General features: G+C 37.5%; 1 protein-coding gene across 1 annotated transcript; it reads left to right on the top strand.

Annotated features, from left to right (window-relative positions):
• The first annotated feature begins 13,381 nt into the window (after window positions 1-13,381).
• LOC127119569 (uncharacterized) lies at window positions 13,382-16,554 on the top strand. The gene is made up of 7 exons (XM_051049825.1): window positions 13,382-13,712; window positions 14,111-14,260; window positions 14,491-14,709; window positions 14,914-15,035; window positions 15,121-15,284; window positions 15,893-16,047; window positions 16,262-16,554. The coding sequence occupies exons 1-7, from the start codon at window positions 13,467-13,469 to the stop codon at window positions 16,361-16,363; spliced, it is 1,158 nt and encodes a 385-aa protein (XP_050905782.1). The 5' UTR covers window positions 13,382-13,466; the 3' UTR covers window positions 16,364-16,554.
• The last annotated feature ends 546 nt before the right edge of the window (window positions 16,555-17,100 follow it).

Raw genomic sequence — 17,100 nt, forward strand, 5'->3', positions numbered from 1 at the left:
AGTCACCAAGTATTTTGGAAGTTGCATTAGTTCGATCAACCCTATAATTAGCTGATAATTCCACGTGATACTTTTTAATGGCTTTTATACAGTCTTCTTTTCTTCGAAATGTGTCTCCTTCTTTCAAATATCCTTGAATTTGCATATAAGGATTGTAAAATATATCTGACGAAGGTTCATTTGAACCCAAATTCAAGCTTGTCATGTGTTGAGATGGACAATATACATGACTAGATGGTAATGACTCCTCTTCTTCTTCATCATTCACCATTGAATCAACCAATAACTCAACTTCTTCTTCTTCCTTATCAACAACATTGACTTCAGCTTGTCCGTCGTCATCAGTTTCACAAAACACTTATGACTGATCAACAAACTGAGACACTTGATGTTGTTGTGTTAATATATATAACTCTATATTATTGTACCCAGATTGTTCATGACTGACAAACATATGTTAAATATCGTCATCATCTCGAATCTTCAATTGATAAAACTTTACTTGGTTGTCTGCAAACGATACCGGATTTTTATAGATGATTTGTCCCACCTGACTATGTTGCAATTTATTTTATATTCTTTGTTTCAAATATGAAAAATTTGATCATCGATTTATTGTAAATCGAGTTACTTCTGTGTTGCAAAAACAAAAACCGAATAAGTGATGCTCAAATATTTCACCATCAGTATGGGCACTGATCATGTAATGTGGTGATGAAGACACTTTTTTTAAATGTAAGTTTAGTATTTGATGGTGAATGCATTGATCACGTATTAGAATGTAGTTAAATATGGGAGACGGTGAAGGCAGCATGGGCAAGTGTATTGATCATGCAAAGTGTAACACCCCGATAAAAATAAGATACTTATTTAATTTAAGTTAATATTATATTTATTAATTTAATTAAATAATTGGAATTATTGGATTATTATTATTATTGGATTTTATTATTGGAAAATATATATAAGTTGGAAATAAGAAAAAGAGTCCCATTTTGTAAAGAAAGGGTTTCACGTGAAAAGCAGAGAAGCGGCTGAAAAGAGGAAAAGGGCAAAGAGACAGAGCAAGAGGAAGAAGGTTGGAGAAGAGAAAAGCTTGAAGCTTAAAGATTCGCCGGATTAACTCAGGTAAGGGGGGTTTATCGTCGTTTAATGGGTATTATGGGTTAACATGTGATGGGTAGTGATAAACCGTTGAATTGACCCTAATTGGGATGTTGAATGCTGAAAATTTGTGATGAATAAACTATGTTAAAGCCGTAATTGAATCTGTAATTGGATGGGTAGTGATTTTCCGAACGTATAGCTTCTTACGGAATCGGAATCGGAGGTCCGGAAGTCCTCCAACGGCGGAAAATGCGGAGAATTCTGCATTCTGCTTCGTGTTAGCGCAGGAACAACTTTCTGTCTTGCATTAACCGGTTAACCCAGGGTGTTAACCGGTTAACACTGTTATGAATTGTGAAAAATTGTTGTTTTGTCTGCGTTAACCGGTTAACCCAGGGTGTTAACCGGTTAACACTGTTGTGATTTCTGAGAAATTGCTGTTCTGTCTGCGTTAACCGGTTAACCCAGGGCGTTAACCGGTTAACACTGTTGAGTTTTGCCAGAAAGCGTATTTTGTCCTGCGTTAACCGGTTAACCCAGGGCGTTAACCGGTTAACACTGTTGGAAATTGGAAAAAAATTGATATTTTAATGTTGTGAACATTATTGGTGATTGGCCTATATCGGTGTGTGATATAGTAGGGATTATTTCCCGTTGTTTTGAGTAGGATAGGTATTAGTAGAGTGTGCTAATACTGTGATTGAATTATTTGGCATGACATGATATGATTATGTGATAAATATGCTGATGATGTGTGAAAATATGCATAATATTGTGAATGTATATATTATGTATGTAATTGTGGATGGACTGTTTTATGGCTTAGAGTGTGAGCATATGTCCATTGTGGATTGTTGTTGATGTTGCATGCTAGGTGATTTGGCATAGCATAATGTGGCCTTTATGGTGGTAGCTAATTCCCATGGTGAGGAATTAGTGATGTTAGTCATTTTGGACTGTTGTTGATGTTGCATGCTAGGTGATTAGCGTGCATAGCATGGCCCTTGGGGTGGTAGCTAATTCCCATGGTGAGGAATTAGTGATGTGAGTCACTAGGTCTCAAATGAGTGGGACTAGTGAGCTTGGTAGCCGTACCTGGATTTGGTCGGTGAAGTTGAACTATATGTTCACGAATAGTCGGTACCGCATGCATGGAGTCTCATTGCATAATGTATGTATGGCGTATAATATGAATGGATGTATTCCAATATTATGCGTATGTTTGTGTTGGCATTGAGTATGAGTATGAATTGTGTTGGTATTGAGTATGATATTTGAGTTGATGTGCCGTTACTGAATGTGTGATATGATTAGGGTGATTAATGTGTTATTTACTTAGCATTACATGATATTTTATAATGCTTTTTATATCGATTGAGGAACTCACCCTTACAACTGTTTTTCAGGTAACGAGCAGTGATTGAGTAGAAGCTAGTGCTTGGAGTCTAGTGTAGTCTCCTTAGTGGGTCATGCTCTGATAGATGTAACATCGGGACGGGATGTTTTACCTTGTTGAATAATTTTACATGTAATGAGTTACATGTTTTGCATGATTGATTTGATTTCTATCCGCTGCGTATTGTGCAAATGCTTTATGTTTTGAATTAATGAAAGAGCATGACAGTTATTATGGTGAATGGTGTGAAATGATTGTGTAACACCCTTAATTGCATAATTACTCTGATTGATATATATTGCTATTTTAATTAAATATTTGGGGTATTTTAGAAGGGTGTTACATTAGTGGTATCAGAGCATAGTCGGTCGAGTCGAGTCGTAATTATTCTGTTTCCCCTGTACGTGATAGGTGTTGTGTAACCCTATCAGTACTTATTGTTTTAGCTTGTTGGGTTTTCAGAATAGAGATGGCTGGAAGAGGTAGAGATGATGCTGCGATTGTTGAGGCTCTGGGTATGCTAGCTGGAGTACTTGGAGGGAATCCGAATGTTGTGGGAATGGGAGCTGCTCGTCAACTGAGTGAGTTCCAGAAGAACAATCCTCCAATGTTCAAGGGAGCATACGATCCAGATGGCGCTCAGAAGTGGTTGAAGGAGATCGAGAGAATCTTCCGAGTGACTGAGTGTGCCGATAACCAGAAGGTCAGGTTCGGTACGCATATGCTGTCAGAAGAAGCAGATGATTGGTGGGTTGCTACCCGCACTGAGTTGGAATCTGCTGGGAATGCTGAGATCACTTGGGCTGTGTTTAGAGAGAGATTCCTGAGGAAGTATTTTCCAGAGGATGTTAGGGGAAAGAAAGAGATAGAGTTCTTGGAATTGAAGCAGGGCAACCGGTCTGTTACTGAGTATGCTGCTAAGTTCACAGAGCTGTCGAAGTATTACACTCCCTATGATGAGGCTACGGGGGAATTCTCGAAATGTGTGAAGTTTGAGAAAGGGTTACGTCCCGAGATCAAGCAGGCTATTGGGTATCAACGGATTAGAGTGTTTTCTAATTTGGTTGACTGTTGCAGGATTTTTGAACAGGATACCAAAGCCAGAGCGGAGAGCTATCAGCAGAGGGTTGATAGGAAAGGCAAGAATCAGAATGATCGTGGGAAACCGTATGCAGCTGGCAAAGGTTTCCAGAGACAGAGTGGGATGAAGAGGCCTAGTGGGGGAGACTCCAGTGCCCCTGCTAAGTGTTACAGATGTGGTCAGGCTGGACATCGTTTCCATGAGTGTACCAGTGCTGAGAAGAAGTGTTTCAAGTGTGGCAAAGGTGGTCACTTGGCTGCTGAGTGCCGGTTGAAGACTATGACTTGTTTCAACTGTGGAGAGGTGGGTCATATTAGCCCACAGTGTCCTAAGCCGAAGAAAGAGAACCAGTCGGGAGGCAAGGTCTTTGCTTTATCGGGTTCTGAGACTTCTGCAGATGATCGTTTGATCCGAGGTACGTGTTATATTAATGGCTTTCCTCTTGTAGCTATTATTGACACAGGTGCGACTCATTCCTTTATATCTTTGGATTGTGTTGTGAAACTTAAGTTAGAGATTTCTGAGATGCATGGAAGTATGGTGATTGATACTCCTGCGAAGGGTTCAGTGACTACTACTTCAGTTTGTCTAAATTGTCCTTTGAGTATTTTTGGTAGAGACTTTGGGATGGACCTAATGTGTCTTCCACTAGTGCAGATTGATGTTATCTTGGGTATGACCTGGTTGGTGTTTAACCGAGTTTCTATCAACTGTTTTGATAAGACTGTGATTTTTCCTGAGATTGAGGAAGGGAAGAGTTTGTTTCTATCTGCAAGGCAGGTGAATGAGGCAGTAGCAGATGGGGCAGAGTTGTTTATGCTGTTAGCGACTTTGGAGGCTAAAGATAAACTGGTGATTTGCAATCTAGCCGTGGTGTGTGATTTTCCTGATGTGTTTTCGGAAGAAGTGAATGAATTACCGCCAGAGCGTGAAGTTGAGTTCTCGATTGATTTGGTACCTGGTACTAGGCCGGTGTCGATGGCTCCGTACCGTATGTCTGCTGTTGAGTTAACTGAATTGAAGAGTCAGTTGGAAGATCTGTTGGATAAGAAGTTTATTCGTCCGAGTGTGTCACCGTGGGGTGCACCAGTGTTATTGGTTAAGACGAAAGGAGGTACTATGAGGTTGTGTGTGGAATACAGGCAACTGAATAAAGTGACGATCAAGAATCGGTATCCTTTGCCGAGGATTGATGATTTGATGGATCAGTTGGTTGGTGCGAGTGTGTTCAGCAAAATAGATTTGAGATCGGGGTATCATCAGATACGTGTGAAAACTGAGGATATTCAGAAGACTGCTTTCAGAACAAGGTATGGACATTATGAGTATTCTGCAATGCCTTTTGGTGTGACTAATGCGCCTAGAGTGTTTATGGAGTATATGAATAGGATTTTCCATCCGTACCTAGATCAGTTTGTTGTGGTGTTTATTGACGATATTTTGGTGTATTCGAAATCTGAAGGAGAACATGCTGAGCATTTGAGAGTGGTTTTAGGAGTTCTACGAGAAAAGAAGTTATTTGCTAAACTGTCAAAGTGTGAATTTTGGTTAGAAGAGGTTAGTTTTCTTGGTCATGTGATTTCAAGAGATGGTGTTGCTGTTGATCCTTCTAAGATAGAAGCGGTATCTAAGTGGGAAGCTCCGAAGTCAGTTTCTGAGATAAGGTGTTTTCTTGGTTTGGCTGGTTATTATAGGAAGTTCATCGAGGGATTTTCTAAGTTGGCGTTACCATTGACGATGTTGACTAGAAAGGGGCAAGCGTTTGTTTGGGACTCAAAGTGTGAAGAAGGTTTCCAAGAGTTAAAGAGAAGGTTGACTACTGCTCCTGTTCTGATATTACCGAGTTCGTCGGAATCATTTGAGGTTTACTGTGATGCGTCATTGTTGGGCTTGGGTGGTGTGTTGATGCAGAATAAGCAGGTTATAGCTTATGCTTCGAGACAGCTGAGGGTTCATGAGAGGAACTATCCGACACACGATTTAGAGTTGGCAGCCGTGGTATTTGTTCTGAAGTTATGGAGGCATTACTTGTACGGGTCAAGATTTGAGGTTTTCAGTGACCATAAAAGTTTAAAGTATTTGTTTGATCAGAAAGAGCTGAATATGAGACAGAGGAGATGGTTAGAGTTTCTGAAGGATTAATACTTTGGTTTGAATTACCATCCGGGTAAAGCAAACGTAGTGGCTGATGCATTGAGTCGGAAATCATTGCATATGTCTATGTTAATGGTTAAGGAATTGGATTTAATTGAGCAGTTTAGAGACTTGAGTTTGGTGTGTGAGAGTACTCACAATAGTGTTAAATTGGGAATGTTGAAGTTAACGAGTAGTATTCTGGATGAGATCAGAGAGGGTCAGAAATCCGATATGCTTTTGGTTGATAAGTTGACTCTAGTGAATCAAGGTCAAGGTGGTGAATTCAGAGTTGATGAGAATGGTGTTTTGAGATTTGGTAATCGGGTGTGTATTCCGGATGTTACCGAACTTAAGAAGAGTATTCTTGAGGAAGGACATCGTAGTGGCCTGAGTATTCATCCTGGAGCTACGAAGATGTATCATGATTTGAAAAAGTTATTTTGGTGGCCGGGAATGAAAAGAGAAATTGCGAGTTTTGTTTATTCTTGTTTGACTTGTCAGAAGACAAAGATTGAGCATCAGAAGCCGTTTGGGCTAATGCAACCGTTGGCTATTCCAGAGTGGAAGTGGGATAGTATCAGTATGGATTTTGTTTCTGGTTTACCGAGGACAACTAAGAATTTTGAAGCTATTTGGGTGATTGTCGACAGATTGACAAAATCGGCTCATTTCATTCCGATCAGAATGGATTATCCGTTAGAGAGATTAGCCGAGTTGTATATTGAGAAGATTGTAAGTTTGCATGGTATTCCATCGAGTATTGTTTCGGACAGAGATCCTAGATTTACATCGAAGTTCTGGGAAGGTTTGCAGAGGGCTTTGGGAACTAAGCTGAGATTGAGTTCTGCATACCATCCGCAGACTGATGGTCAGACTGAGAGGACGATTCAGTCACTGGAGGATCTTTTGAGGGCTTGTGTTTTGGAAAAGGGAGGTGCTTGGGATTGTTATTTACCTTTGATTGAGTTTACCTACAACAATAGTTTTCATTCGAGCATTGGTATGGCACCGTTTGAGGCTTTGTATGGTAGGAGATGTCGGACGCCTTTATGTTGGTATGAGTCCGGTGAGAGTGCTGTGGTTGGACCGGAGATTGTTCAACAGACTACGGAAAAGATTAAGATGATTCAGGAGAAGATGAGAATTGCTCAGAGTCGTCAGAAGAGTTATCACGACAAGAGAAGGAAGTCACTTGAGTTTCAAGAGGGGGATCATGTGTTTCTCCGTGTTACTCCGATAACTGGAGTTGGTCGAGCTTTGAAGTCGAAGAAGTTGACACCTCGATTTATTGGTCTTTATCAGATTTTGGAGAGGATGGGGGAGGTAGCCTATCGTATCGCTTTACCGCCGTCACTTGCGAATTTGCATGAGGTTTTTCATGTGTCTCAGTTGAGGAGGTACATTCCTGATCCGTCGCATGTAGTCCAAATAGATGATGTACATGTGAGAGATAACCTGACTGTTGAAACATCACCTATGAGGATAGAGGATCGAGAGTTGAAGCAGTTGCGGGGTAAAGAGATTGCCTTGGTGAAGGTAGCTTGGGGAGGACTAGCAGGTGGCAATGTAACTTGGGAACTTGAGAGTCAGATGAAGGAGTCTTATCCGGAGTTATTCGTTTGAGGTATGTTTTCGAGGACGAAAACTCTTTTAGTGGGGGAGAGTTGTAACACCCCGATAAAAATAAGATAATTATTTAATTTAAGTTAATATTATATTTATTAATTTAATTAAATAATTGGAATTATTGGATTATTATTATTATTGGATTTTATTATTGGAAAATATATATAAGTTGGAAATAAGAAAAAGAGTCCCATTTTGTAAAGAAAGGGTTTCACGTGAAAAGCAGAGAAGCGGCTGAAAAGAGGAAAAGGGCAAAGAGACAGAGCAAGAGGAAGAAGGTTGGAGAAGAGAAAAGCTTGAAGCTTAAAGATTCGCCGGATTAACTCAGGTAAGGGGGGTTTATCGTCGTTTAATGGGTATTATGGGTTAACATGTGATGGGTAGTGATAAACCGTTGAATTGACCTAAATTGGGATGTTGAATGCTGAAAATTTGTGATGAATAAACTATGTTAAAGCCGTAATTGAATCTGTAATTGGATGGGTAGTGATTTTCCGAACGTATAGCTTCTTACGGAATCGGAATCGGAGGTCCGGAAGTCCTCCAACGGCGGAAAATGCGGAGAATTCTACATTCTGCTTCGTGTTAGCGCAGGAACAGCTTTCTGTCTTGCGTTAACCGGTTAACCCAGGGTGTTAACCGGTTAACACTGTTATGAATTGTGAAAAATTGTTGTTTTGTCTGCGTTAACCGGTTAACCCAGGGTGTTAACCGGTTAACACTGTTGTGATTTCTGAGAAATTGCTGTTCTGTCTCCGTTAACTGGTTAACCCAGGGCGTTAACCGGTTAACACTGTTGAGTTTTGCCAGAAAGCGTGTTCTGTCCTGCGTTAACCGGTTAACCCAGGGCGTTAACCGGTTAACACTGTTGGAAATTGGAAAAAAATTGATATTTTAATGTTGTGAACATTATTGGTGATTGGCTTATATCGGTGTGTGATATAGTAGGGATTATTTCCCGTTGTTTTGAGTAGGATAGGTATTAGTAGAGTGTGCTAATACTGTGATTGAATTATTTGGCATGACATGATATGATTATGTGCTAAATATGCTGATGATGTGTGAAAATATGCATAATGTTGTGAATGTATATATTATGTATGTAATTGTGGATGGACTGTTTTATGGCTTAGAGTGTGAGCATATGTCCATTGTGGATTGTTGTTGATGTTGCATGCTAGGTGATTTGGCATAGCATAATGTGGCCTTTATGGTGGTAGCTAATTCCCATGGTGAGGAATTAGTGATGTTAGTCATTTTGGACTGTTGTTGATGTTGCATGCTAGGTGATTAGCGTGCATAGCATGGCCCTTGGGGTGGTAGCTAATTCCCATGGTGAGGAATTAGTGATGTGAGTCACTAGGTCTCAAATGAGTGGGACTAGTGAGCTTGGTAGCCGTACCTGGATTTGGTCGGTGAAGTTGAACTATATGTTCACGAATAGTCGGTACCGCATGCATGGAGTCTCATTGCATAATGTATGTATGGCGTATAATATGAATGGATGTATTCCAATATTATGTGTATGTTTGTGTTGGCATTGAGTATGAGTATGAATTGTGTTGGTATTGAGTATGATATTTGAGTTGATGTGCCGTTACTGAATGTGTGATATGATTAGGGTGATTAATGTGTTATTTACTTAGCATTACATGATATTTTATAATGCTTTTTATATCGATTGAGGAACTCACCCTTACAACTGTTTTTCAGGTAACGAGCAGTGATTGAGTAGAAGCTAGTGCTTGGAGTCTAGTGTAGTCTCCTTAGTGGGTCATGCTCTGATAGATGTAACATCGGGACGGGATGTTTTACCTTGTTGAATAATTTTACATGTAACGGGTTACATGTTTTGCATGATTGATTTGATTTCTATCCGCTGCGTATTGTGCAAATGCTTTATGTTTTGAATTAATGAAAGAGCATGACAGTTATTATGGTGAATGGTGTGAAATGATTGTGTGACACCCTTAATTGCATAATTACTCTGATTGATATATATTGCTATTTTAATTAAATGTTTGGGGTATTTTAGAAGGGTGTTACACAAAGAATCTGCAGGATCCCATGTAGAGACAAGACAAGGAAAGGCATGCGCCTATATGATTCTCTACCCTAATAAGCCAAGGCATGCGCCTGCAAAGATGTTTATGCCCTAATAATCCAAAGCAGGCGCCCTTATCAATGACGCATAAAGCAAGCCATGCGCCCTTAGCTTTGACGTCACTCCCTTGCATGCTTAAAAGTAAGCCATGTGCCCTTAGCATTGACGCCTACTACCATGCATGCCTAATTACATGCATGTGCTATTAGCCTTTGCGCCTACTCCTATGCTTCACATGCATGCGCTCTTAGCCTTGGCGCCTACTCCCATGCTTCACATGCTGCAAATTGCCAACCTATCTCATCTATAAATATTGCAGCAACTCACAACACTCAACATCTGCAACACTCAATATCTGTAACACTCAACCTATACAACACTCAACCTCTGCAACACTCAATCTCTCTGCAACATTATGTCTCTATTGCCTATGGGTGATGAGCATCGAGGAACAATCGATAATATTGTGACATTTGTATATTATCACTTATTCTTATTCTTATTCTTATTTCGTAACAAAATGTCTCTATTATTTATTACTTCTTCTTACTTATTTCTTACTTATGTTTTATTAGGACCCAAAGAGATTTCGATATCGTGTACATGAATATGTATCACACGATCATTTGATAGAACCATACATTCGAGAACGCGGTTTTGGTAATCTACTCAACATAGTCTCATACTCGGTTGACTATAAATTTATTCTTGCTTTGTTAGAGAGATGGAAACCCGAGACCCATACATTTCACCTTCCTTTCGGTGAGTGTACTGTCACACTTGAGGACATCTACATGTTGTTAGGTCTACGTATCGGTAAGACCGTAAATGGTATAGTTAACCAAGATAACTCTATATGCAATGAATTGTTGGGTGCCCCTTTGTGTGAAGACATAACTACGGAAAAGGCTTCTGGTCAAGCTAAGGGTCAAGGTATTAATTTAAAATATCTTAAAAAACATTATGCAAGTATAACATTAACCGAAGAATCTACCAAGTATGAAAAGATAATTAAAGCTCGGTGTTATATTATGATTCTATTTAGTAATTTTTTATTTCCTGAAAGTACTGGTAATACGATAAATATTATATAATTGTCGTTGTTATGAAACATAAATAAGGTAAGTACATATAGTTGGGGTTCAGCTATTTTGTCCCATCTATATAGTGTGTTGTGTAAAAATGTCAAAAAAGTACTTGTACATTTTATTCATGCGCCTATTTTCTACAAGCATGGGGTTGGTCAAGAATGTCGTCACTCACCCCGGTAAACGAGAAGCCATTCATATTCCCCTTTGCAACAAAGTAAATTTAAAATTTTACCATCTAATTTATTAGACTTTATATTATAGCTAACTGTAAATAATATTTTTCAAATCTCTTCGATCTAGGTGGTCAGTTAAAGGGATGAACTACAACAGGTGTCTGAAACACGCTGTAGTAGTCTATCACAATCTATTATACCATATTGGACTATACCATATAATACTACTACACAACTTTACATTTGATTTTTTTTAAAATTATCCATTTGCATATCATATAATCATGTCATATTCTTGTACAGTTTATCTAGAGGCCATATCTGGGTCTTGATCATCAGGTTAACCATGATAATGCTGCAGTTTGGACAGCAAAAACACCAATTATTCAGTTCACTACTGTGGAGATGCACTAGAGTGACCGTGTAAAACTGCAGTTCGGCATGCAACAAGAAATTCCAAAACCCCCGGTGTGATTGGGAGATTGGCATCAACAAAGAGTCGATGGTCAATGAGATTATTCCGACTGGAGAGACTTCGCAAAAGAGATGTGTCATCATTGGAGGAATCGACGGTAACATATCTTAAACGAACCAGTCATACATGGTGCTAGACCAACTCAACATTATATGGCATGGTTTAGGTCGGTTACAACGCCACAATTTGTGTCTGAGCCAAGGTATTTGATTGATCCATGCCAACGAGCTTCGTCATCATATGCTCAACAACAAATCTCCGTCCAAGAACAATGTCAATCCACCCAAATCCAATGACCAACCTCACATCATCACCCTACCATATACATCCAACCACCAAACACCCAACCTCGCGACCAATTCATGCCACACATCCAAACTTAAAACTAGGAATCAAACTCTAACCACCAACAACCATACGCAGCCACCACAACAGTATATAGCCCAGATGATTCATAAGATTCAGTGTCATGCCATCGTAGCCCCCACCAATGAACACCCAAACATCTCATCGCCACAACACCCAACCATTGTTTGACTTTAGTACACCGTAGAAACCATTGCTTCGTTTCTAAAACGATTCAATGCCCCAATTCGGGCAACCATATCGTCCATAATTCACTCAACCACAACGACCAAACTACGACAACATGGACACCAAACTCAATTACGGAAGCGCCGTTGGCAACAACCCCCCAGCTATTGGGGACAAATGATGACAAATATATCAAATATCGTTGGACCTTCCACCGGACCTTCACACCAGCCACCATTGGACTATGTCAGCATTCAAAGACCCCAAAGACCTTAGGAAAATCGTGGGAGACCTCAAAAACAGGTTAACATACCTGGATGTGGAACATGGGGCGTTTCAATCGGGCAGGTCATTGAATTTCTTATTAGTTCTCTGTATTTTTATTTTATAATATAATATAATTTTTAATTTAAGTATTTAATTTTATTAATTATAATTATAAAATTAAAAATTAAAAAATGGAAGCCACATGCATTGGCGCATACACTATGTAGTGTACGCATGCGCCAATGCATGTGGCATCAAGGCATGCATGCGCTAGATGCATGGGCGCCTACATGCATTGGCTTTGCAAGCATGTGTCAGCTCTAATGACGTCTTTTTTGAAAGGTAATTGGATGCGTCAGTTGGCGCATCAATAGAAAAAAAAAATTATTTTAATAATTAATTTGAAAATTTGATTATTTTGATATTTAAATTAAAAAAATTAGTTATTTTGAAGAAAAAAATTCAATTATATCCTTGTGACATAACTTTATTTTGTATGGGAGGTTAAAAGTACTTCAAATTATATGGCAGTTAAATTTCCTTTTTTTAGGTGTTGTTTGGTAGTACAACAATAAGTGGTTACTATCACCATGAAAGTTCAATGGAGTTTGTCTACTAAGTGGCCCTAGCATTCACAGTTTCAACAGACTTTGGCAAAGCAAATTCATGATTGAGATTCTCTTGCTCTTCATGCAATGCGGTGGCAGTGTCATGATAACAAGTGAGATCAAAATAAAAATGCGAACGAAAGACTTTAGAAAAAGAAATTTAAAATACTAAAATTCAAATTTAAAAATCAAAATTATATTTAACTTTTATTTAATAATAAAGTAAATATAATTTTTAATTTTAAATATAAATAAATAAAATATTACAAATTTAAACTACTCAATTGTCTAACACAATTATTAACTGAGCTGATTCCATTCAACTACTTCCCAATTGAAATATCCCTAAAAGAATTGTAGAATAGCAATAGAAATATACTTTAATTTGAAAATAAACAAGTATACTTTCAAAATGTATAAGATAACGATGAAGAGTTAAATAAACAACAAACTAGATTACGTGATCATCTTAAATTATTCAATGTCTTTTAATACTTTATATTAAGTCAAAAATAAATTTCACTTTTAGAAGAATTATTAAAACTAACTTTCGGATAGAATCTCACGTGTTGACACAATCACCGATATGCATTAACAGTTCTTTCCTAAAATAGGAAAATAATTTATTATGCATCATACAATTTTATATATATATATATATATATATATATATATATATATATATATATATATATATATATATATATATATATATATATATATATATATATATATATATATATATATATATATATATATATATATATATATATATATATATATATGCATGCAGAAGGTACTTAATTGATTTTCATCATCTTCTATTTTTATTTATTCTATATTTAACAACGCTCAAAAAATTAATTGCATGAACCGCTTTAGTTTATTCAACAAAATCATGTATTCAACAACTGCGATGTCGTATACTTCATCATCACCTTCAATCTTTTCCCGCAAATTTTCTGCAATTTCCAAACCTACTTTCTGCAATCTACCATGTTCCACCCCCAACCATTTCTCTCTCGGGTTAGCCACTTCTGCCAGAAACCTCTCTCTGACTTGTAGCTACTCGTCACAAAATGAATCTCGCTCCGAGGGATCATCATCAATTCAGGTTCACGCGTGATTTTTTTTTTGTGATTTTGTTTGTTTGTTCTGTTTCGTAGTAAGATTGGGAATTGTTGTTTGATGTTTTGATTCCGAACCCTAAATTTTTTTCATGTTTGGTATGAAATTGTTTGCATGTATGATTTTGAAAAAAAATAGGACTCTGATTCTTGGTTGTGTTGCCAATTAATCACGGTTTAATAACTGTTTTGTCGATGCCGTTTTAGAGCTAACAAACCGTTTTTTAAAACCTTGAAGATTTTAAAATCACTACAACTTGGGACGCGATCTTGAAGTTTTTTATGTCTGTGGACACGATTGGGACTGCATTTTATTTGCTTGTTTTTGAAGCAAAGTTTGGATTTTTAGTTTCTCAAAGTACTAATGTGATTTCTGTGTTTGCAGGGTGGTGAAGGATTTTTGAGGGATGTGTTGGAGAGTATGCAGGAAGTGTATTTGAAAAGGAATCCTACTGCAAAGGCTGTATTGGACCTTGTTCACTCTGTTGACAACGACAAATTGTGCTATGATCATCTTGCGTTTAGGACATTTGGGGTACTTCTCTTGCTTTACTACCTTCTTCAAACATTCAATTTTTTGGTTTGTCGATTATATTTTGTTTAATCATTTATTGGAAGCAATGTTGTCATTCCAGTAAATAAAAGTTTGTTCAAATTCTGCTATGAAATAGTGCTATAGTGCCGCTATTTGACAGCATTTTGTACTAAATGTATTCTGCAGAACAATAGAGATTTATATCATTGGTCTTATGAACATGATTATAGGTGAATGGTTATGGAATTGAGTCCTTGGCTGGTTTTTTCTTGGATTATGGCTATACACAACGAGAGGAGTTGAAATTTCCTAAAAAGAAATTGAGGGCGTTGTGGTTTTCACCTCCTGCTGACTCAACTTCTGGTACAGGCAGTGGCATGAATGGACCCTTGCTGCCAAGAATTTTTATATCAGAGCTTTTGGTAGATCAGATGAGTCCTCGAACCCAGGTATGCTGGTGAGAACAAATTTCAAGTGGATCAGCTATTTATGTTTTCCGTTCTAGATGTACTTTATAACATGATATTGTAGAGCATTTTGCCTATTTTTCTGAAATTCACTTTAGTGAATGGGATTTTGTCGTGGCATTTGTTGATTTTCGTTATCTTTTTTCCAATGGGTTCTACTAAAAGAAGGTGAAAATTTTCATTCAGGAAATCATTAAGAAATACACCGAATCATCTGGCAATGGAAACAAGTATGGAGCTCTTGCAAGTTCCTTGGGACATTTAACATGGGGAAAACCCTTATATTCTGAGTTTCAGCAATTAGCAAGGTATTAGTATATCTCAACCTAGAAATACTATTTGAGGATCTTCAAGTTCTGTTTTTGTATGGTTTATGATACTTGTTATATACAGCGAAAGTGAGTATGCGGCGTGGACACTGGTCAATGGGCATGCACTGAACCATGTCACTATTTCCACTCATTGGCTGAAAACTCATTTGAAGGATATCAACAAACTGAATGAGTTTCTTGAAAAGAGTGGATTCAAATTGAATTCTGAAGGAGGAGTATTGAAAGGTACTTTGTTTATTATTATGCTAGTATAACATTTTCTGGATATTCTCTAACCAAAATAAAAGTATTAAATCTATTTCTTCTTTAAGTGTGTTATCTAAAATCCTGATTCATTATGATGAATCTCCATTCACTATGATGAAACCTGATTGATTCTAATGAATCACTACCTGAACTCAACCACTTTTTTATCAACTTTGTAAAGTTGTTTTTTTCATTTGATTGACTTGAATCTTGAACTATTTTAAGATTTGTAGATGATATATTAGCTTAAAGGTTAGCTATGTCTCTCGTAGTTACTTAAAAATGTAATTATTTTTTATTGGTAATGCATCTTACAATCATAATAAGATTTGATTCACGATTTGAAAAATATGTAATAGGTCTTCCGGTTCACAATTTGAATCTCGATTTGACAACAATCGTTGTTTTCACATTGATTAGATATTTTAGTTTTTAGATTTTGAAAAAGTATTTTGTAAGAAACTACTACAATAATAACCTAGACAATAGATATAATAATCTTGAAATTGAAAATGATCACAGCTAGTTGTTATCCACATTGCTATCGCGTATCATGTGAATGACTTGAATATTTCCTCGACTTTCAGTGAGCCCTGATGGTCTTCTCCAGCAAAGTTCAACTGTAGCAGATTCAGTTTCTTTCCAATTTTCCGATGGTATAACTGAATCAGTTCCATGCTCATACATTGAATTTGCCGAGCGTCTAGTGTTGCCGCAGTATGAAAACATACCTCATACAGAGGTAAGCATCATTCTCTCTCCTGCGTATTGAGTGCATGTTTGGATTGATGTTGAGATTAGTAGAATCATGATGAGCCGTGTGATCACTTTGAGCTTCACAGAATCATGGCGCCACTATGATTTCTCGAACTCACGGACAATCCATGCATACACTGTCATTTTTGTCACATTTTCTGCAGGATTGCTAATTCTTATTGTTTTAACTAATGGAACAGGTTAAAGAGTTTCATAGGAGGGATGGTTTTGAAGCAGCAAGTGCTGATAAGATCTTTGAAAGCACATCCAAGGAGCAACTGAGCCGAGTAGGAGGCTCCTAGGAGTATAGTCTGTTTCATGATCATGTACATATACTTTACCCTTTGGGGAAGAAAGAGAGAACATTTGAAACCCCAATTGTATTCTTGATGTTTGGGTTTCATGCAGTTCCAATCATCTGTATGCTGCATGATTCAATTGGGTTTAATAATTCACCTCAAAACAAATAAAGACCAGGTTTGCTTTTCATCCATTTCTGTTTTTGGAATGATGTACCTCTGATTGGAGGATTAAAACTTGATCTGAAACATTACATTTAGTAGAAAGTTGAATCTCTAACGATGATGTCTCGAGTTTCTGATATCGGTCACATGGTCCGCTTCAAACCATGAAACACTTACCACTAAGCCATGTTTGAAAAACGTCTCTTTACTGCCAAAATAAATTTTACCATGAACACCATGTGGTTGGTCCTCAAAGTGTTTCCCATTATTGCGATCTTGCAATATAGCTCCTGATACCATACAATAATCATCTTAATAGATGGAACATTTGGTGCTTCCATTTCTTCTTTTGATGACTCATCACTATTACTGAGTAATAAGGTCATATAAGGCTTACTTGAACTGCTCTTTGATTTCACTATTACTGAGTAATTAGCTCATATAAGGCTTACTTGAACTGCTCTTTGATTTCCAATACCATGATATCAACACATCGTTGTTGATGCACATCTTTTGAGTGGTAGGATCATACATTTTGTAGCATCGTTTGCATGATATTCAGCTAGAATCATTGG

Source organism: Lathyrus oleraceus, chromosome 2 (genome assembly GCF_024323335.1).
Source record: "Lathyrus oleraceus cultivar Zhongwan6 chromosome 2, CAAS_Psat_ZW6_1.0, whole genome shotgun sequence".
Taxonomy (NCBI): Eukaryota; Viridiplantae; Streptophyta; class Magnoliopsida; order Fabales; family Fabaceae; genus Lathyrus; species Lathyrus oleraceus.